The 22,646-nt window shown below is 42.3% G+C and overlaps 3 protein-coding genes across 4 annotated transcripts; 2 read left to right on the forward strand and 1 right to left on the reverse strand.

Moving 5' to 3' along the window:
• Positions 1-2,132: 2,132 nt before the first annotated feature.
• Positions 2,133-9,176, forward strand: emb (embigin). 2 transcript variants are annotated; one of them, XM_080434429.1, is made up of 8 exons: positions 2,133-2,273; positions 3,617-3,688; positions 4,301-4,484; positions 4,996-5,078; positions 6,430-6,566; positions 7,356-7,638; positions 7,769-7,802; positions 7,927-9,176. In XM_080434429.1, the coding sequence occupies exons 1-8, from the start codon at positions 2,201-2,203 to the stop codon at positions 7,973-7,975; spliced, it is 915 nt and encodes a 304-aa protein (XP_080290555.1). In that variant the 5' UTR covers positions 2,133-2,200; the 3' UTR covers positions 7,976-9,176. The 2 variants fall into 2 exon arrangements, with proteins under 2 accessions (XP_080290555.1, XP_080290556.1); XM_080434430.1 differs by having other exon boundaries at positions 7,772-7,802.
• A 153-nt stretch (positions 9,177-9,329) lies between these two features.
• On the reverse strand, positions 9,330-22,317 carry mrps30 (mitochondrial ribosomal protein S30). Its single transcript, XM_080434428.1, has 6 exons — positions 21,809-22,317; positions 20,841-20,982; positions 20,100-20,245; positions 11,818-11,923; positions 11,095-11,271; positions 9,330-10,683 (listed from the first exon to the last, which is right to left on the reverse strand). Exons 1-6 carry the CDS (start codon positions 22,301-22,303, stop codon positions 10,415-10,417), a joined length of 1,335 nt encoding a protein of 444 aa, XP_080290554.1. The 5' UTR covers positions 22,304-22,317; the 3' UTR covers positions 9,330-10,414.
• On the forward strand, positions 17,636-18,574 carry LOC308088230 (MICOS complex subunit mic25a-like). The gene has a single exon (XM_080432636.1). The coding sequence runs from the start codon at positions 17,654-17,656 to the stop codon at positions 18,119-18,121; it is 468 nt and encodes a 155-aa protein (XP_080288762.1). The 5' UTR covers positions 17,636-17,653; the 3' UTR covers positions 18,122-18,574.
• Positions 22,318-22,646: the final 329 nt, after the last annotated feature.

Below are 22,646 nucleotides of genomic sequence, written 5' to 3' on the forward strand. Positions count from 1 at the left end.
CTAGGTCCATGATTATGATGATAATTTGTTTTATTTACGAAGCGCTTTTTGAAACAGGGTTTCAAAGTGCTTTACAGTAGCATGACAAAAAATTCCATTTACAGTAGAGTAAAAATCAGTGGATAGATTAGATATCAATAAAAAACATTAACGTCGGTTTAAACGACTTAAAACAAACATGAAAAGGTATACAAGGAAAAGAGCATGGATAAAAGAAGGAAGAAAACTGAAAAGGATAAAGTAGGTTATTATTCAAAAATAGCAGATATACAGCTGAGAGCTTGTACATCTGCAATCTTTTACATTTTGAAAAAGAAAGTGTGAGAACTACTGATTTTAGAAGGCATTTGTAGAATCGGCCTCAGTAATGAGTTAAAGGATGATGACACTGACTTTGCTAGCCTTAGATCCTCAGGTAGGGGCGTTCCAGAGCTTGATCACCCCATAGGTGATGAGGCCAGCTTTAGGAACAACCTCATCTCTCAAGACAGATTCTGCTGCAGATTGGGAACAACCAAGAAAGCCCTATCTGAGAATCTAAGCCTGTACTCAGCCTCATACATATGGTACTGTTTCTCACACATTTTCATGTCAAGGGCCCCCAAATTGACATGCGTTAGGCCACGGACCCCACGGACCCCCAAATTTGGCAGTTCTACAAGTAGAACAAGTAGCTATTCAAGTAGTATTTTTGAATAGCTGAAGGGTTAAAGTGGTTAAACTGATTGTGATGCTACTGTATATTAAATAGGGTTAAAGTGGTTAAACTGATTGTGATGCTACTGTATATTAACTGATTTTGTAGGGAACCCCCTCAAGGATGGGGTCCCCGACCCCTACTTTGACAACCACTGACACATGGGACCAGCATAATGTAAAATGTAACTGGGAGCCTGAGACTGAAAGCCTGCAACTCGCCAGCAGCAACGAGTGAAGAGAAGCTATGGTCTCATATTGTGAGTGTTCCACTCTAGCACACATTTCTGTGCACTTAAACCCTGTATACTTCATTGACTGGGGTGCCCCAGGGCTCTAGACTTGGCCCTCTCCTTTTTTCCCCCTCCACAACAAATCTCTTTGCTGAAAATAGCCACGCTGCGAGCTTGTAGATGGATGCCATTTTTGCCAAATGTTCACCTGTTTTGGCCAAATGTTCGCCCATGCCCAGAATGGGGACGGGTTTAGAACAATGGTTCTAAAAAATAGCAGATATACAAGCTCACGGCACGTAAATTTGTTATGTTTTTTTTATTTTTTTTATATCAAATGTTAAGAAAACTTTTAATAATTTTGAATTATTTTGAACACAAATCTTCTCTTCTGGGGGCCCTGGCACAAAGTCTTTTCAGATGGGGGTCCGCAGTCAAATACATCGAATTGGGGGTCTTTGGCACGAAAAATTTTGAGAACTACTCAACTATTTAGAAGACATTTGTAGAATCGGCCTTCAGGTCTAAATTGGTTAATATATTCAAAGCATGTCATTTTGCCTAATCTGTATTTGAGCACATGGTACCCTCTGCGTTCATCTGACACACACACTACCCACAGCCTGACTTGGGCCACGCCCGACCTTATCTCAACTCTTCATCATGACACACACATTTAAACCAACAGAATACCACTGCAAATGTACAGGGACACACACAGACACACACTGTACATGCGTAGGAATATTAATACGCCACATATTATAATCTTAAATCGTTTTTTTATAATAAAGGCAATATTTCATATTTTGTTCCTCACAACTCTCTAGAGTTACCTATTCTGTTCACCAAATATAGCAGATCTACTGTGAGCTTGTAGATCTGCTATTTTTGGTGAAGACATTTTGCGTGGAGGGAATAAAAGCGGTCCAAGTACAGGTGCAACTCAGATCAGTTTTGACTATAAATAGAGGGTTTAAGCGGACAGTGTTTGACAGGACACGAGCCACACGTACGGTGTGTCTGTTTGAATAATGGATGGGAGGAGGAGGAGGAGGAGGGAGCCAGCCCACACAGAGCAGGAGGAGAGCGGTTGACTGCGTCACTGAATACTGCTGCTGGGCCAGTGGGGGGTGCAGAGTGAAGGGGATCTGTTACGTAGAGACCTCGGATGAACAAACAGCCCGTGGAAAGGTTGCTGTACCTACTTTCTGTTTGAGAGAGAACGCTGTGGCAGAATATAGACGCAGCAGAACGGATTGAGAAAAATCATGTTGGCTTCGTGGACCCGGCTCCCTTTTCAAGTCCTCCTCCTCCTCCTGTCTTCCAGAGGCATCAATACAAGTAACTGACACTGTGTGTGTGTGTGTGTGTGTGTGTGCACGCGTGTTGTGCTGCCACCACTTTCTGTGGCTTGTTGCTGAATCATGTGTGACCTTGCAAACAGGGGGAGGTCATGTATCCTTTTTAATGCACTGCATTGGCAGAGTAGCATTCTGTAGCTCTGCTCTGCTGTTTACACTGTATCCATCCATCCAAAATGTTATTTTAACTCAGAGAGTACAAATGTAACCAAATGGACCCGTACAGGGTTCATTTGGTTACAACCATTTGTACTCTTGAGTTACAAACGGTTAAATTAACACTGAGGATTTCAGTGTGAGAGTTTCAGTGTTTGAGTCTCTAGAGATGTCATTTTCTGTTTGAACTGGTGTTCTGATGCTGACATTGAATTATCATAGTATATTGTATATTATACCCCTTGTACGATTAAGAAACATTATATTATTGCTGCAATCCGGACTTATTTTAATGAATAAAACATTTTTAACCAGTGGTGGAAAGTATCTAAGGACATTTACTCGAAACATTTAATTAAAGGAGTGCTTCAGAACCATGCTTACCAATGACATCATCGATGGGGTTTACAAATTAATATAAATTACAGCCTCTCTCTTCCTGGAATCAACACGGTTGATGTCATTGGTAGGCAGGGTTTCTAAACTGTCCGCAGCCCTTTCTGTGTACACAGTAGACAGAAATGGTACCAATAATCAGCCTTAGTGAGGACACATGATCTGAAGATAAGGTTGCAAATGGGGGAAGTGCTTCTTTAAGTAGAATTATGAGGAACTTTTACTTTACTTGAGTATTTCCATTTTTGTATACTTTATTATACTCCAGCTTTAGTTACTTTGCAAATTTAGAATATTAATTCAAAGCATACATTAACTGATAAATTGATGTACCGTATTATTATAATAGGTTGAGCTACTCAGCACAAAGTAATTAAAATCAGTCCCACCTACCAACTGCACATTAAGGCATTACTAATTACAATCCAATGATATTATTGTGAAATGGATCATTCTGCATAATGAGTATTTTAACCAATCCGTATGGTAGAGTTAATACAATATAACTATATCTGCAGTGGTTGGAGGTGATCTCCATATGTCTACTGTTGACAAGTAGTACTATCCGAAGTTCATGAGCCAATATCTCACCCGGCCAAGTGGGGATATAAGGGTGGAAATGTGGTTTCCCACACAAGAGACCTGGGGTTTTTAATCCTGGTCATTAACATTGCAAATGAATCCTCTCTCTCCATTGGGAGAGGATTTGAAATGTACAGATTGCAGCTTTACGTTTTATAAAGTATTAATTTCTGCTGTGTCTCTTTCTAGAAGAGGCCCCTGAACCACCTGGCCCCCCAGTGGTCCCCGGTGAACCAGTCCGGAGGAGTGCGGTCTTAAAAGGTAAACAGACCTGTTTGATTGACCACAACGACCTGTTAACAGTCAGTATGTGTGTGATAAATGTGTTCAATTGTCTTTAATTGTCTCACCATATTACATTATATCTCCCAACGTTTCATCTTGATCAATTGACGCTGGTAACCACTTTTAACCTGGTGTCCATATATGATATGCAAAAACTTTTCAGAAAATGGAAATTTAAAACACTTCTGGGGTCATTGTAATGCCTTCTCTGGCTTTTATGTGCAGTTGATTCAATATTAAATTATAAAAAACTCCATGTTAACCAAACATGGTTAACATCCTCCTAATGCATGGGGCCCCCTCCATTTTTTTTATTTATGTTTTGACAATGAAAAGGAAAAATAAAAAAGACACAAAAGCCAGCGTATACGTTACAATGACTCCAGAAGTGTTTTAAAAGTGAAATGCCCCTTTAAAGCAAGGTAGTTACAGTAGAGAAAAAGTTTTTCTTCTTTTTATGACGGGGACAAGGATTTTCATCAAAAGTGATCATTAATTCTGTTCATTAACATGCAGCTGTGTTGTGAAGGAACAGCTGTCTGACTGTGTTTTCAAACCCCTCCCTCTCCCATACACTTCTCACCACAGGGAACAGTCACGTTGAGTATATTGAGGTGTTGAAGCCCGTCAGATATGAGCTACAGTGTACCTGGACTGGAACCGAAAGCAAATTACCAAACATCACTGGGGTTTGGACAAAGAATGGGGGTGAAATTGAGAACAGCCAGGTCACGGTACCATTGGAGAATAACCAATACAACCTCAAAAGAGAGTAAGTATTTTATGAATCATTGACACATGCATGTATATCCCCAGGTCAGACCGAATTAAAACCAAATGGAACCAAATGGACCCGTTATGGTCCATTTGGTTCCATTTGTACACTCTCAGAGTTAGATTAACATTGATTTTACAATATGAATTGGAGTTCCAGAGATATAAATGCCATTAAATGGGGGTCCATAGCCTAATGCATGTCAAACTGGGGGTCCTTGAAATTAAAGTGGTTGAGAATCGCTGCTAGAGCCGTAAAAAATCTTCTCTTATGGGGGTCCCTGGCATATCTTTTGAAATGGGGGTCCGCGGGCTAATAAGTGTCAATTTGGGGGTCCTTGACATGAAAAAGTTTGAGAACCACTGATGTAGACCGTTGGATATGTTTGATACTTATGTTTGACCATATCACACTTTTAACAATTTAATTCAAAGTCTTGTCTGCTGAGTTCATGTACATGGAATTTCATTATATATTGTATATTGAGTGATGTAATTTTAATTTACAGGTTCAGCATTGTTGGTGATGAAACCCTCGGAAATTACACCTGTGTCTTTGATGGGGACGCAAAAATAGACTTTATTTTCGCAGGTACAGTGTTTCATGCAGCTTTGAGAAAGATCTTGCTCTGAGCTTAGGGAGTATTACAATATCCCAACATCTGGGGAGCTACACACAGACTGTTGAGTATATTAGACATACCATAGTCAAAAAGGAAATTATATCTGGGCTGGGCAATATGGACAAAATCAAATATCACAATATTTTGGTAATACCCTGATATCGTCATATTGCTAATATACATTTTCTTTTTAATTATTCCAAAATCTTCAAAAATAGCCAAAATAGACGATCTACAAGCTTGTGCTGTTTATCTGCTATTCTCACTATTTAAATAAAAAATAGTTTATGTATAAAACGAGGCTTAAATGGGTCAAACCAGGAAAAGTAATATCGATATGTTAATGCCGAGCTCTCCATGACACAATTCTTAGAAACCCTCTGATAAAGTAACTGAGTACATTTAGTCAAGTACTGTACTTAAGTACAATTTTGAGGTACTTTTAATTTACTGGAGTATTTTCAATACTTTTACTTCTACTCCACTACATCTCAGAGGCAAATATTGTACTTTTTACTCCACTATAATTATTTGAAAACTTTAGTTACTAAAATGTGTTACTTTTAGATTTAGATTATTATTACAAAACATGTATTAACCACTTCAGCCCTATGTAAACGTTGGCTATTTGAAAACAGCAGATCTACAAGCTCACAACGCGTCGCGATGCGAACCGTTGTGAGCTTGTAGATCGGCTATTTTCAAAGGATTTCTATACATTTTAGACATTTGATAGCCTGTGAAACGGGACATTCTGCATAACGAGTACTTTTATTTTTGGTACTTTATGTGCATTTTGATACCAATACTTTTGAACTTTTAAAGGTAAATGTTGAATTATTTTAAAAATACTTTTACTTGGAACAGAGTATTTCTACATAACTGTATTCTTGATACCTTTACTTAAGTTTTTTTTTTAAATCCCCCCCCAGAAACCCATACCACACTCACCGCCAAAGGGGAGAATTCTCCCCTTTTCAGTCAATGGTCTTTACCGCCAAAGGGGAGAATTCTCCCCTTTTAATTATTTTCTTTTATTCTGTTTTTGAATTCTTAAAAAGTTTCTCTAATTTTTTAGTATAAATTTATAACCCTAACCCTAACGAATTAAAAAAAAAAAAAAAAAATCCATTCACTTCAATGTTAAAAAATAAACGGTCAAATAATTCACATTGTTTCTAGAAAAAAATGATTAAAACCCTGGCAGTGGGTGATTTTATTATGAAAAAACTTTGGCGGTGAATGTGGTAATACAGGATGTGTAAGCTACACTGAGCTGCATCCTCTCACTCATTCTACCCATTTCCTCCTTTCTTCCAGTTCCGCAGATGGGCGAGGTACACGACAAGCCCGTTGTCAGCTATGTGGGCGATTCTGTGGTTCTTACATGTAAAATGGAAGACACCAAACCACCGCCCACGACCTGGCAATGGTACAAACCAAACGGAACAGACAAGGTGTGTGGGATACACTGTAGTCCTGTGTAATAGGCCAATGGTTCTCAAACTTTAACATTTCAAGGTCTCCCCTTAACTGTGACAGTATACAAATGGAACCAAATGGACCCCATTTGGTTCCATTTGTATACTGTCAAAGTTACAGACTTGTAAGGGTCAATTTCCCCCTAAACTCCTAAAGGAACCTCGAGAGTCCCTGGACCCCACTTTGAGGACCACTGTAGGCTATAGGCTACCTCTGAATGACTTAAAATGACTTGACGGTATGAAGTATATTATCGTGCCTACATGTTCATGTTCATTCACACGTTAACCCTGGCGTCCCTATTTCAGGCATGTACTGTAATTATATGCACACATTCTCAAAATATAAATATCATATTTGTTTTATAATTTTTGATAATATGATTTTTTTTATAGCATAGACCTATTTCATTTTATTTTATAATAGTTTTGTCTTATTTTAATATTTATTTTTTATAATATTTTCTTATGTTACTTTTTAAACCTAAACCTATTTTATTAAAAAAAAATATATATATTTTTTTTTTCATTTGTGTATAATATTTATTTTGATTTGAATATACAAATCAGGCTTAAGTGGTTAATTAACTACTTAAAACTCCAGCATCCGCATTGTGGGGAAAGAAAGAAAGAAAGAAATCTGCTATTTTCAACGAAAGCTTTCCCCCACAATAACAGAAAACACACTAGTATAGACCCCTGAGGGACTCCGCTCCAGTCAACCATATGGGGGTTTAAGTGGTTAATTATGTGTTCGTATACCAGGCACTCATCAACACCAGCGTGGAGCATCGCTACGTCATCAAAAACGAAGCGGACCAAAAGAAGACCAAGCTGGTGGTGCATGACGTGACGCAGAGTGACTCTGGCGTGTACCACTGCGGTGCCGTCTACGAGGTGGGCACCAGCTTGAGCCACGCGGAGCTGAGGGTCATCACCTTCATGGAGCCTCTCAAGCCCTTCATAGCCATCGTGATCGAGGTCATCATCCTCGTCGTCCTCATTCTGCTCTATGAGAGGAGTAGCAAAAAGACACCAGAGGCCACAGGTATGTACTGTAGCTACATGAACTTTATTGTATAAAGACTCTTTTGTACATTTTCAAGTCGGAGATGATTAATTGAATTCCATATTTCTATGACCATTTTAATTGTGTGTTCATCACTTTTTATTCTCAGAAGATGGGACAAATACTGAGCAAACTAGCCAGCTGTAAGTAGTTGGATCTATTTATATTCTTTCAGAGGCTTGATTATGAACTAACCCTCTGTCTGTCTGTCTGTCTACAGTTAATCTCTGTTCATGATATTTTTGTCTTTTTTCAATCTTTGTACAGTACACAAGGAGAGAATAGTGAGACGACAATGAGACAACGGAAGGTTTGAAGCAGTGAAGATGACAGCTTCCATTCTCCAGATGATTCTCACCATGTCTGCATATTTCCTGCCGTTTGTGAAATTGGCCCGATTAATGTTGTAATCATGAGGATGCACTGGTATTGAGCTAATGCAGCAATAGGCTACAATAATGTAGCAATATTACTACACAATAACTAACCACTTAAGCCCTGCGGCGAACATAGCCCATCTACATTTTGCCTACAATGACCTGCCAAGTTCTCTGAGGTAAATGTACACTGAGGATGTGCAATCAAAACATGTCCACCAAAAAACAATTTTCACTAGTAGCACCAAATATTCATCTGTATTGACTCATCTTGGCATGTACGTATTTTCACCACAATATATCCACTCCACTATATGTCTTTCCATGTTGACTATAGAAGATCATGTTTATTTTGTATCAAGATAGAGGCTATGACAACTAAACAAATAGTGCTTAGTTTAGCTTAGTTTGCCTTCAACCAATTGACTAACATCTGTGGAAGACATTTGCTGATATGAAAGTGTGGTTTAGTCATGTCATCTGCCACAAAACCTTTTCACGCTTCCTGCCACATTACTTTCCAACTACTTATTCAAAACATTTGCTTGACAATACACATATGATTCGTGTGCAGTGCCTTATTCTATAAAGAAAAAAAGCCATCAACTATTTCCCTAAAAGGAAAGTAGGTTTCTTTTATTCATCTCTAGTGATGACCCACGTTTATGAAGTACCTGCTTGAAGTACTGTCCTTAAGAGTAGAATTACCTATTTATGAATGAACTATATCCTGGTGTAGACAAGCACCAAATACAGTTAACCACTTTAAACCCTATATACTTAATTGTATGTCAGATAGCTGACACGTTGTGAGCTTGTAGATCTATTTCCACCAAATGTTCACCTATTTTGCCATGCCCAGAATAGGGACGCCAGGGTTCATGTGGTTAAATGACCATCACTCATCTTCTCAAAGTAGAAGGGACATGATTACCATAGAACTGTTGGTTTGCAATAAGTGTCATACAAGTTTATCGACTGTATACACCTTTACCTGCACTTTACCTACATTGAGTTAAACTTTTACCTAAATGTGTTATTTATGTTTTGCATTCACAAAGTTCAAGATAATATGAATATTTAAGGTATGTTTGCAAACACAAAAATTAAACCTATAATGCAACATGGTAATTGTGTTTGTGTCAAAGAACTTTGTAAACGGCTATTTTATGTGACTGTGTGCCCCCTAGTGGATGAGTAGTCGAACTATAATCTAACGAAACCCTACCCAAAGTATGTAGTGACTTGTGAGCTGGAAAAGTAGCATTTCTGACACAATTATGAACATTTGAAAACTATGAAAAGCCTACTTTATTTCTCTGCATAAATACATACACAATAGCAGTGATTCATGTACAATATAGATTGACATGTTGGTTTTCTCCAACACAAGATCAGATGTATCCATGTTCATAGTGATTACATTTTATGCGTCTACTCCTCTCTGCAGCACAGACAAGTCCAAAACACTCCTTGTTCTCTTGAGTGTAAAGTGAGTTTATTTAAACAGCATTATTTTATTATCATAAGTGAAGTGAAACAAATGTTGTTCAAATGTTATGTATTTTTGTATGCATTTTCTGTTTACTGGAGAGATGGCGAGTCCCGTGTTATTGAACAAGCTAAATGATTGATAGTTGGGAATCAAATGTACCCTTATGGGTCTGTAACTCAGAGTGTACAAATGGAACCAAACTGACCCTTATGGGTAAATAAGAATGGCCCTAACCATGAACACTCACAGGTAATGTATTATCATCAAGAACCTTATACATAGTCTTGATTTCATCAAACTTGTTGGATGTCACAGCTGCTTAACCCATTAACTGCCAGAGGTATTTTCATATTTTTTTAGCCAGTGCCAGAGTACTCAGGAGCCGAGATACAGAATTTTTAAGTTTTAAGTTAACAAGGAAGTGGATAGGAGTCTAGATCTTCGAAAAATCATATCTCCTTGTTTTGTTTTTTTTAGTTCACGTAGATCTACGTGATTGGCACGTGGCGGCTTTAAATATGTTCGCGTAGATCTACGTGATTGGCAGTGAATCAGTTAAGAGGCCTTGGAGCGTCACATGTATTTAATAACTATGTAGGGATTTACTGCTTTGCTGAGGCCCACTCCTGTAAAATGCTGAAGAAACACAGCATGCATTACATTCTGAAACACTTCAGTGCCATCTAATGGCAGGTCAGTGATAGAGGGATCGATCATACTGGATCAATTTCATTCCACCCTTACAGGTCCATTTGGTTCCATTTGCACACTCTAAAGAGATAAATGAACACTGAGAATTTTACAGTGCAGATCGGGGTCCTGATGCATATCAAACAGGGGGTCCTTGAAATTAAACAGGAACCGTCGCCTTAGTCGGAAGAACCTACACAGTAGATGGTTTGTTCATGAGGAACTGGACTAGGAGTTTGAGGACGCGGTCGTCCAGGCCCACCACTGTGCCGTCTTCAACCCCCTCGTACAGACGCATGCTCTCCGTGCCCCAGAACAGGTTCTTCCTGGGGTTGTCTGCGTCCGTCTCTACGGACAGAGCCAGAGTGTTGAGCTGGTAGCAGAAGAAGGAGAAGTACTGGCCGTCTGAGATGACAGCCTGGGACACAAACGGCCTGCTCACGTCCGCCCAGTTCCAGAACCCTGCAGATATAAGAAAAAAAATGACTACATGAGGGGTTCCCCACTTCTCCATGCCATGGACCCTGAAATAGCCATAGTAGTCGCTGGCTGCAGCCAACCTCTATTGCGAAATTATAATAATAAAGTGGGTCCTTGAGGGGGTTCCAAGGGGGGCCCGAGCAAGATTAGTTAATATAGAATCAAAATCAAAATAGTCCCTATTTTATGTCTATTTTTTTTAAGGATTTAGAAGAATTGTGAATATTTTTGAAAAATGTATCAAAACAAATCTTCTCTGATTGGAGGCCCCTGGCACAAAATCTTTTCAGATAAATATCAATTTGGGCATCGTTGACATGCAAACGTTTGAGAAAAAAAAAAACGAAATATGAAATTAGCTGTACATCTGACATCTCTGCCATGACGACCTACCTTGGTACATGGCCTGAGCTGCTGTCCATGCGAAGAGACTGGTGATGCCATTGGCCCTGAGGAAGACCTCCACCTGGTCTGCTTCATTACGTTTGGCCATTCTGTCCCTGTGATAGCGATCAGGGACCAGGTGGAACTGTGTGTGGCCGTAACATGCTGGGTCTGGTACCTTGGCACCTGTGACAGGGAGACAGGGAAAAGTTGAGGAACCCCTTGTTGTATAGATGCAGTAGATAGACCTTTATTGATCCCAAGAGAAATGTAGTTGCCATAGCAGCAACCTGGTATGGGTGAAACAAAGATACAGGTATGGGTAGAGACGAAGTAGCATAAGTATAAGTAATAGAACTAACGATGTAAGAGTCGAGTTAACATCCGACCAGGCCGCCTGTGCCTGGGCTGGTCAGGTTTGCATAATGTATGAGCCATTAGTAGATAGAACTAGAGGCATAGGTATTGTGACTGTGCATTGATCCATCACCAGTATCAAGGGCATACAAATAGACTGGCCGTCTGCACTTGGACTGACTGGATTACACGCCCCAGTTGTGAAATGCGTCTCCTTTATTTTAGGAAACGCAGTGAGGAGAGAGAAAACTGACCACGTGGTAAACCCCAGAAATACTACTCACCGCTTTGCTGATATTAATTGGACATGGACCACGTGAGGCTGATTAACATAAATCAGACTGGGGTGTGATTTGCTGCAGGATGCTGTATTACCTGTGAAGATGCTATTTTGGTATTGGCGCCTGAACAACGGCAACCTGTCAGGAGCCAGGCTGATCTCTGGAACTTCAGCTGTGTATGAATCCTCCAGGGGGGTGAACTGAAACAGTACATGAGATCAGATCATTAGAGTACACACAGGAAACTGAATGCTTGACTGTTTTCGGCGTGACTTCATGTAGCCACTCACCAGCCTGTGACATCAGTTGTCTATGACAAAATACATCTATGATGTATGATCCGAGCCCCATTGACTTACAGAACAAATTGTAAATGTGTGGAGGTACTTCTTTGGCCTAGTGACAGCGCCCACATGAAATGTGGCTAGTCACACGTAGTCAGACGATCAGAGCCTACTGATATGTTTGGGGAACTCTTCATTCAATGTACAGTATGGACTAGAACAGCAAAAATAACCAACGCTAACAAACCTACACCCACTGCTTTGTAAACCAATCATGATACTGTATTGTCCCAATATGAAGGGCCACTAAACAAGTTTTGTTTTCACAGTTTTAGCCCATTCATTACATTTATTTTCCCCTAGACTTTGCGCCACACTATTATTGTCTCCGCCGTAGGTGGAAAATATGTTTTCGCTTCGTCCCGCCGTGTGTGAGCAAACATTGTTAGCCAAGCTAACATTGGTCAAGCTCCACGTGACACGTGTCAATATGTTGACACCAATGCTTTTGATTGGCTAGAGGGACGCATGACAAAATAAAATTCTATAAATAGGTGTGTCACTTCAAAAAGGCTTTACTTTTTGAAGTGAGGTAAGACAGGATCAATCAGTCTTGATTGGAACAGTACCTTCCAGTCCAAATCACCCGTCCGTGCGTGTGTGTGTCCCTCTGAGAACACCTAACATTGGTCAAGCAAAGGCGCAGAAGGCCAAAGCTAAGAAAGCATACTCATCTACAACAGGGACATCAGGCAGTCTCCTCCACAGTTGCCCCTGTCAGCCTCACAGCTGAAGAGCTGGAGGAGGAACAGCAGAAGGTTCAAGAAGAAGAAGAATCGTATCCAGAAGGCTTTCCGTCGTACGTCGCTCGTTCCTCTGGGCAGAGACAGAATCTACAAACAATACTGTTTTTTCCCTTCCACCTGTGCTCTGTTTGTGGAGGATGATTACTTTGGGCTGACGGAGGACATGCTGGAACCCCACCCTGCATCTCTACAGGATGAACAGATGGAGGATGAAGGACAGCAGGACACACAGATGGACACCATACATAGCCCCACCTGTATCCCTGCCAGTTGCCTGCCAGTCATACGCCCCAACCAATGGGCCTTCTACAGCTCGGTGGAGGAGGTGGAGCAGCTGATGGAGGCATTGAACCCGCGAGGTCACAGAGAGAGCAGCCTCAAGGAGACGCTACACCAGGAGAAAGACAGAATCACACAGATACTGAACAACACTGCTGCTGTCAAATATAATTATAAAACCAAGGCCCCAGAATCCCTTGCTACAGCTGAGAGTTTCGTGGAGAGCCGACTCAGAGATATGCTGTTGGACATTGAGGAAAGAATCTACGAAGGAAATCTGGAAACGCTGAAGATAACGGAGAGAGAGACATGGAGATCAGCATTGGAGAGAGGACAATATGAACTGCTGGCTGCTGATGGCAGAAAGAACGGAGAGATGAATGGTGGAGAGGAGATGGAGGTGGATGACTCTCAGCCAGTGAACAGTACCGTCCACTGCCTTGCTCATGCCCTGTTTCAGATAGAACAGGAAATCGAACGCAGGTTCCTCCAAGTTCCTCTGGGCGGCGAGGAGTCCAAGAAAGACAAGAAGAACGGTAAAAACAGGAAGAAAAAATGACGACCCGTCCAGTGACAGTGACAATGGCAGTGCCAGTGGTAAGATGGTTTTGGAACGTTGGAGAGAATCTCTGCAGTCCTGCTCCAGTCTTTCCCAAGTGTTTGTCCATCTGTCCACTTTGGAAAAGAGCATCATTTGGGCAAAGTCTCTCCTCAACGCTCACTGTAAACTGTGCAGACGGAAAGGAGACGCAGAGACTATGTTACTGTGTGACGGATGTGACCGAGGACATCATTTGCAGTGTTTGAGACCCAGACTGAAGTCTGTCCCGGAAGGAGACTGGTTCTGTCCAAGCTGTCGTCCCAAGCAGCGCTCTGTCCGTCCCGTGTCTGTTTTCGCTTCGTCCCGCCGTGTGTGAGCATGGCCCCTAGCCAAGCTAACACTGGTCAAGCTCCACGTGACACCAATGCCTTTGATTGGCTAGAGGGACGCATGACGAAATACAATTCTATAAATAGGTGTGTCACTTCAAAAAGCCGTTTACGTTTCTTGAAGTGAGGTAAGACAGGATCAATCAGTCTTGATTGGAACGGTACCTTCCAGTCCAAATCACCCGTCCGTGCGTGTGTGTGTCCCTCTGAGAACACCTAACATTGGTCAAGCAAAGGCGCAGAAGGCCAAAGCTAAGAAAGCATACTCATCTACAACAGGGACATCAGGCAGTCTCCTCCACAGTTGCCCCTGTCAGCCTCACAGCTGAAGAGCTGGAGGAGGAACAGCAGAATCGTATCCAGAAGGCTTCCCGTCGTACGTCGCTCGTTCCTCTGGGCAGAGACAGAATCTACAAACAATACTGGCTTTTCCCTTCCACCTGTGCTCTGTTTGTGGAGGATGATTACTTTGGGCTGACGGAGGACATGCTGGAACCCCACCCTGCATCTCTACAGGATGAACAGATGGAGGATGAAGGACAGCGGGACACACAGATGGACACCATACATAGCCCCACCTGTATCCCTGCCAGTTGCCTGCCATTCATACGCCCCAACCAATGGGCCTTCTACAGCTCGGTGGAGGAGGTGGAGCAGCTGATGGAGGCATTGAACCCGCGAGGTCACAGAGAGAGCAGCCTCAAGGAGACGCTACACCAGGAGAAAGACAGAATCACACAGATACTGAACAACACTGCTGCTGTCAAATATAATTATAAAACCAAGGCCCCAGAATCCCTTGCTACAGCTGAGAGTTTCGTGGAGAGCCGACTCAGAGATATGCTGTTGGACATTGAGGAAAGAATCTACGAAGGAAATCTGGAAACGCTGAAGATAACGGAGAGAGAGACATGGAGATCAGCATTGGAGAGAGGACAATATGAACTGCTGGCTGCTGATGGCAGAAAGAACGGAGAGATGAATGGTGGAGAGGAGATGGAGGTGGATGACTCTCAGCCAGTGAACAGTACCGTCCACTGCCTTGCTCATGCCCTGTTTCAGATAGAACAGGAAATCGAACGCAGGTTCCTCCAAGTTCCTCTGGGCGGCGAGGAGTCCAAGAAAGACAAGAAGAACGGTAAAAACAGGAAGAAAAAATGACGACCCGTCCAGTGACAGTGACAATGGCAGTGCCAGTGGTAAGATGGTTTTGGAACGTTGGAGAGAATCTCTGCAGTCCTGCTCCAGTCTTTCCCAAGTGTTTGTCCATCTGTCCACTTTGGAAAAGAGCATCATTTGGGCAAAGTCTCTCCTCAACGCTCGCTGTAAACTGTGCAGACGGAAAGGAGACGCAGAGACTATGTTACTGTGTGACGGATGTGACCGAGGACATCATTTGCAGTGTTTGAGACCCAGACTGAAGTCTGTCCCGGAAGGAGACTGGTTCTGTCCAAGCTGTCGTCCCAAGCAGCGCTCTGTCCGTCCCGTGTCTGTTTTCGCTTCGTCCCGCCGTGTGTGAGCATGGCCCCTAGCCAAGCTAACACTGGTCAAGCTCCACGTGACACGTGTCAATATGTTGACACCAATGCCTTTGATTGGCTAGAGGGACGCATGACGAAATACAATTCTATAAATAGGTGTCACTTCAAAAAGCCGTTTACGTTTCTTGAAGTGAGGTAAGACAGGATCAATCAGTCTTGATTGGAACGGTACCTTCCAGTCCAAATCACCCGTCCGTGCGTGTGTGTGTCCCTCTGAGAACACCTAACATTGGTCAAGCAAAGGCGCAGAAGGCCAAAGCTAAGAAAGCATACTCATCTACAACAGGGACATCAGGCAGTCTCCTCCACAGTTGCCCCTGTCAGCCTCACAGCTGAAGAGCTGGAGGAGGAACAGCAGAATCGTATCCAGAAGGCTTCCCGTCGTACGTCGCTCGTTCCTCTGGGCAGAGACAGAATCTACAAACAATACTGGCTTTTCCCTTCCACCTGTGCTCTGTTTGTGGAGGATGATTACTTTGGGCTGACGGAGGACATGCTGGAACCCCACCCTGCATCTCTACAGGATGAACAGATGGAGGATGAAGGACAGCGGGACACACAGATGGACACCATACATAGCCCCACCTGTATCCCTGCCAGTTGCCTGCCATTCATACGCCCCAACCAATGGGCCTTCTACAGCTCGGTGGAGGAGGTGGAGCAGCTGATGGAGGCATTGAACCCGCGAGGTCACAGAGAGAGCAGCCTCAAGGAGACGCTACACCAGGAGAAAGACAGAATCACACAGATACTGAACAACACTGCTGCTGTCAAATATAATTATAAAACCAAGGCCCCAGAATCCCTTGCTACAGCTGAGAGTTTCGTGGAGAGCCGACTCAGAGATATGCTGTTGGACATTGAGGAAAGAATCTACGAAGGAAATCTGTGAACGCTGAAGATAACGGAGAGAGAGACATGGAGATCAGCATTGGAGAGAGGACAATATGAACTGCTGGCTGCTGATGGCAGAAAGAACAGAGAGATGAATGGTGGAGAGGAGATGGAGGTGGATGACTCTCCGCCAGTGAACAGTACCGTCCACTGCCTTGCTCATGCCCTGTTTCAGATAGAACAGGAAATCGAACGCAGGTTTCTCCAAGTTCCTCTGGGCGGCGAGGAGTCCAAGAAAGACAAGAAGAACGGTAAAAACAGGAAGAAAAAATGACGACCCGTCCAGTGACAATGGCAGTGCCAGTGATAAGATGGTTTTGGAACGTTGGAGAGAATCTCTGCAGTCCTGCTCCAGTCTTTCCCAAGTGTTTGTCCACCTATCCACTTTGGAAAAGAGCATCATTTGGGCAAAGTCTCTCCACAACGCTCGCTGTAAACTGTGCAGACGGAAAGGAGACGCAGAGACTATGTTACTGTGTGACGGATGTGACCGAGGACATCATTTGCAGTGTTTGAGACCCAGACTGAAGTCTGTCCCGGAAGGAGACTGGTTCTGTCCAAGCTGTCGTCCCAAGCAGCGCTCTGTCCGTCCCGTGTCCTCCCGTAAGCTCTCCACTACTATATATCTTTTACCCTATTGTATCTCATTAGTTATTGCTATGATAATATAATTGCTATATATATCAGATGCGTCATAGTATATATACATTTTTGTAATACAGTAATACATTTATGAAAATTAGTATTATTGTCTGTTCACCTGCCGGAGGTTGTATCTCATTACTTATTGTATCTCATTACTTATTGTTATGATAATATAATTGCTATAATATAGTAAACATGTTCTATTTTACGTAAAAATTAGAACATTCCTAAAGAACTATGGTTAGAGATAAGGTAGGTGATTTCATTTGATTAAAATAGCACGGGTCCGCTGGCGGAGACTTGTGCTCCGAGGAGCACATTCTCTAGTCTATTATTGTCTCCGCCAGAGGTGGAGAGTATGTTTTCGTTCTTGTCCTTCCGTGTGTCCCCCCGTCTCAGCCAAGCTAACATTGGTCAAGCTTCACGTGACAATATTGTTGTCACCAATGCTCTGATTGGCTAGCGAGACGCATGATGACATAGAAACCTATAAATAGGTGTGTCGCTCCGAGGAGCACATTTTCTAGTTTAATATTAAACAGCAGACCAGAATGGGAGGCAATGGAAGCACGACCAGGAAGGTATCGTTCGGACTGGACGAAGAGGACAATGTCTCAGTCTTTCAAGGAGTGAAGCTCTCAAAAGAGGTCCTCCAGCGGATGAGGGAAGCCCAGGGGTCTTCACCACCACCACCACAAAAAAAACAACCACCACCACCACCAATTCCAATACAAACAGGGCCATCTGTTGCAGATATACAGGAGGAAATGCGCAGAAAGTCTGAGCAGGAGCAGCTTGCCAGACTGGCCCAGAAGGAGAGGGAAAGAGAAGATGCAGTGAGTGCACTGACACAGGGCCTGGATCTTCTGACTCAAGCTGTGTGCACTGAGCTGCAGGGCCGTGTGCTCCAGTGCTACCGAGACAACCCACAGCAGTCCCTGGAGTGCTCCAGCCTGGCCAAGCAGTACATGTCCTGCATCCAGCAAGCCAAGAAGAGCTTGCTGAGCAACCGTGGCTGAGGGCCCCAAGCAATCAGAGGAGGAACATGTCCAAATCCATCCGCCTCTCATTGTCATCTGTCCCTTTCTGTCCGCCCGTCCATCTATTCATCACTAAGCACATCCCTGGTGTTTTTGGAGTGTATTATCTTGACTCATTGCTCCGGTGTGTGAGTGTACTGTATGATGATGAGTTGATTTATTGTGAAGTTGTGCAGGCACTCTCCTGCTGTCACCCAAATAAATCCCAGTGATCCAGAAAAAAAAAAAAAAAAAGAAAGAAAAAAATATATATATATATATTATATGTATATATATATTACTGTCCACAAGTTAATATATTAAATTGAAAATAGATTTCATTTATTGATCGGCTGTGTGTGCCCTGCACGGGATGAGCGAGTCTTGGCCTTGGCCCTAGCCTTTCCACCGCTCTTCCCTCTTCCTGACATTGTGTGGTTTTGTTTCTATGCCCAATGGTCTAGAACGATGGTGAGGTCATGGCATGCTGCAGAACAGTTAATTGGCTGCTATTTTGAAATAGTGTGCAGGAGGGGGTGGGAGGAGCAGATTTTTGGCAACGCCCAAAATCTGCCTGCCTTCCCTTACGTCCTCAGAACACATTCAAACTATACACGTCGTGGTGAAAGTACATTCAATCACAAAAGTTTCTCCATGTCTAACGAAAAAGTGCCAGGACGAGGCAAAGGAGGAAAAGGTCTAGGAAAGGATGGCTCTAACATTGTTGCCATGTCCGCTTATTATAAGCTACTTTGGGCTTCTTTTTCTGTAAAGATGCTTGTGAATATTGGTGGTTGCAACTTTGGGGGCATTTTTGTCTCCGCCGGAGGTGGAGAGTATGTTTTCGTTCTGTCCCGCTGTGTGTCCCCCCCCCCTAGCCAAGCTAACATTGGTCAAACTTCACGTGACACGTGACAATATGTTGTCACCAATGCTTTTGATTGGCTAGCGAGACGCATGACGAAATAAAATCCTATAAATAGGTGTGTCACTTCAAAAAGCCATTTATGAAGTGAGGTAAGACAGGATCAATCAGTCTTGATTGGAACAGTACCTTCCAGTACAAATCACCCGTCCGTGCGTGTGTGTGTCCCTCTGAGAACACCTAACATTGGTCAAGTTTCATGTGACATCACAATATGTAATATAAATATATAAATAGCTTAGACAGGAACAGTACCTTCCAGATTTTTTAAATCATTTTAAATGTTTTTGAAACAGATCAAAATATGACATGACACATTCCTTCAAGAAGAACATTTTTTAGATGCAGACACTACATATTCAGTCGCCCCTGCAGAACACCAAAAACCACGCGCATTCTACCAAGACGACAAGTTTGAAGAGTTGGCAAACCCATCAAAGTACCCTTATGGCCGCGGTGGTTTAAAAACAGAAAGAGCAAAAAAGCATTGTGATGACCGTTTTGCTAAAGACATAGACTATCTCCTGGCGGTCAAACATTCCAATCATTTAGGGGATTCTTTGTCTCTGTTTAGTGTTCTTTGTCTCTGTTTCTTAGCTTTGGCCTTCTGCCAAAGGGTTAATGCTGGCATATTCAAATCACAACAAAATGTACAAACAATGTTATTCACAGACATAGCCTTCAAATTCCTAAAAAACACAAAAGGTTCACCAGCCTATTGGCAAAATGTGCTTTTAGAACATATTTTTGACAATAAATATTTCTTTATGTTCCTCATCTCAGGGGTACATAAATTACTTTAACATTCACCTTTTAACAAAGAACTTTTTGTTTAACTAAAAGATATATCTTTTACCCTACTGTATCTCATTAGTTATTGCTATGATAATATAATTGCTATGATATAGTAACATGTTCTATTTTAAGTAAGAATTAGAACATTCCCAGAAAACTATTGTTAAAGATAGGGTAAGTGTTGATTAAAATAGCACAGGTCTGCTGGCGGAGACTTGTGCTCCGAGGAGCACATTTTCTAGTTATTGATCGACTTACCTGTGGCAGTTGTTGGGTTATCCTAATTTGACTATGTGGTTTATCATCAATCTGGAACCGGGTTGTCTCTATTCTGCCTCTCCGATGACCTCTAGGGATTATCCTTTGTCCTCTCAGCCAATAGAAATTCACCTGAGGGCTAATATCTAAAAGAAAAAAGAAGCAATAGGATGTTGGGGTGTGAGAAGACATAATACAATTACGAATAGCAACAGCATGGACTGAGCATTTGCTCAGGAATTAAAATCTCAAATTAAGACTAACAAGACAAAATATCAAACAATAATGCCACAATTACACATAGTAAATCAATTAGTTAATTTGTGTAAAAAATATTGTAAAGTTAAAGTGATATTTTCATTTTCAAAAGGTATTCTTTTGGTTGCTCTATATTCCATTTAATTCTTCCCAACTCTTCAGCTCTTTAGTAAACTACAGAAAATACATACCAATCAGGAGAACCAACCCTGTAAAATATTTTGTTCCAGTTCTAATTTTGTCTTCTCATTTTGTGTTTCATTTCATTACTTCCAATACCCCTTGTTTATCCTGTATCATGAATGAGTTCTCTCTCCTGATTGGATAACAATTGGTATCCCAACCTGAAGATTTATTTTCTGTTCACTTAAGAGCTGGAGACGGGGAGAACCCTGTTACTGACCCTCCAGGGGTATAGATTTAACTCTATACCCCTTTATCTTACACCCCCATGAAATTAACCCTAAGGATTTGACTGTATACCTAAACATGAATGGGAGAACACCGGGTTGCGTTTGATCAGCATATTGGTGAGTCCAGACACCAGATTCCGCAGAAAGGGGGCCGCAGAGTGCTCCTGTTGTTTCTGCAGGAAAGGTCTGCCTTTCTTCATGTGCCAGAACTCCTGTAAGTAGGGATAATTGGTCATCATATCTCCATCGGCCTTAAAAATGCAATATCGGTATCAAAGCGATAACAAAATAATATATTGGATAAAGCCTTTTGTGGTGAAGGCTGCAGATTCAGCCCGTGTTTTCTGGATAGGTTTTCAAAAGGGTCAACAAGTTGGAAAAATGTTAAGCAAAAATACATTGTAAGTTGTTTGAACTAATGTGTGCAGTGCATCGGTAGACCTAATAAATCCAATAACATTTATTTTGTTTAGTTTTTTTAATCTCCACCTGCACCCAGAATCAGTTACTGTATAAGGTACACCCTGTACAGCAAACCTTGTATTGCAATATCAGCTTCAGTTAATTTGACCATGCAATCGATTGGATATCGGCCAAAATTTCAATACTGTGCATCCCTACCCAGTGGTGGAAAGTAACAAAGTACATGTACTCAAGTACTGTACTTGGTACACTTTCAAGGTATTCCAGTAAAGTAAAAGATTTACTTTACTGGAGTATTTCCAAATTTCGGTACTTTTACTTCTACTCCACTACATCTCAGAAGCAAATATTGTACTTTTACTCCACTAGAAATAATTTGAAAACTTAGTTACTTTGTAGATTTAGAATATTATTACAACACATACTGTACATTACCCACTTCAGCCCTATATACAGTTCTGCCATTTGAAAAGCTCACAATGCGTGGCATCGAGAGGCATTGTGAGAGTACATTTTGACAGTAACAGAGTACTTCTACATTGCAGTATTGATACTTCTACTTAAGTAAAAAAAAATGTGAGTAGTCTTTCCACCACTGACATTGTGCATCCCTACCTGTAAGACTGCATGTGTGACATAGGACCTGACATCATCCAGCAGCAGTGCCTCCTCTTCCCCGCCGCTAGGGGGGGATGATGACGCTCTCTGATGTCCATCCTCTGTGATGATGGTGGAGCTCTCACTCTCACCCTGACCATTAAAATGGAATATCTCCGGCAGGCCGGGGAGAACCGCCGTCTTGGTCAGGTGCTGGTACCATGTATCCGCGTTGCGGGCGAACGTCTGCGGGTAAACCACGTACTTCATCCGCTCGATGCGGGTGAGCAGCTCGAGTCTTTCCTGCACAGTGACATTACGCACCTTCTCCACATGCACGTCCGTCTGCCGCCGGCGCGCCGCCTTGCTTTTAGCCGTGAGAGAGCAGACCACGGGCGGATACACCGCCTGCGGGACCACCGCCTCGGCGCTGTGGACGAGCCTCCTGAACAACAGAGGGGTGTTTTTGTTGAACGCCTGCAAGAAGGGCAACCTGGTGGTGCGCGCCGCCATGTTGGTTCTTCTAGTGTTATGTGTCAGCTGACGTGCTTCTTTTATGATAGTTTTGCAACCATTGCTTTGAGGCGCATACCGCCACCTACTGTACCGGAGTGTGTAGTGTGAGTCCCTAGTATGAGTCCCTGGATTATTTCACATCAAAACAAGACTATATTGAAACAATACTAATAAAAGAAAGGGTAGCTCTACTGGTTGACTGCGACCAGGACAGTGGAGGGGGTATTTAAACAGTGTGTGTGTGTGTGTGTGTGGTTTGGATTTGGAAGGTGATTCAAGAGTCCAGAGGATCCAGCTGCGGCCACCTGAGTCAAGGATGATCTGAATTTTATTAAAAGAA

Source organism: Gymnoscopelus braueri (genome assembly GCF_963280865.1).
Source record: "Gymnoscopelus braueri genome assembly, chromosome: 7".
NCBI classification, from domain to species: domain Eukaryota; kingdom Metazoa; phylum Chordata; class Actinopteri; order Myctophiformes; family Myctophidae; genus Gymnoscopelus; species Gymnoscopelus braueri.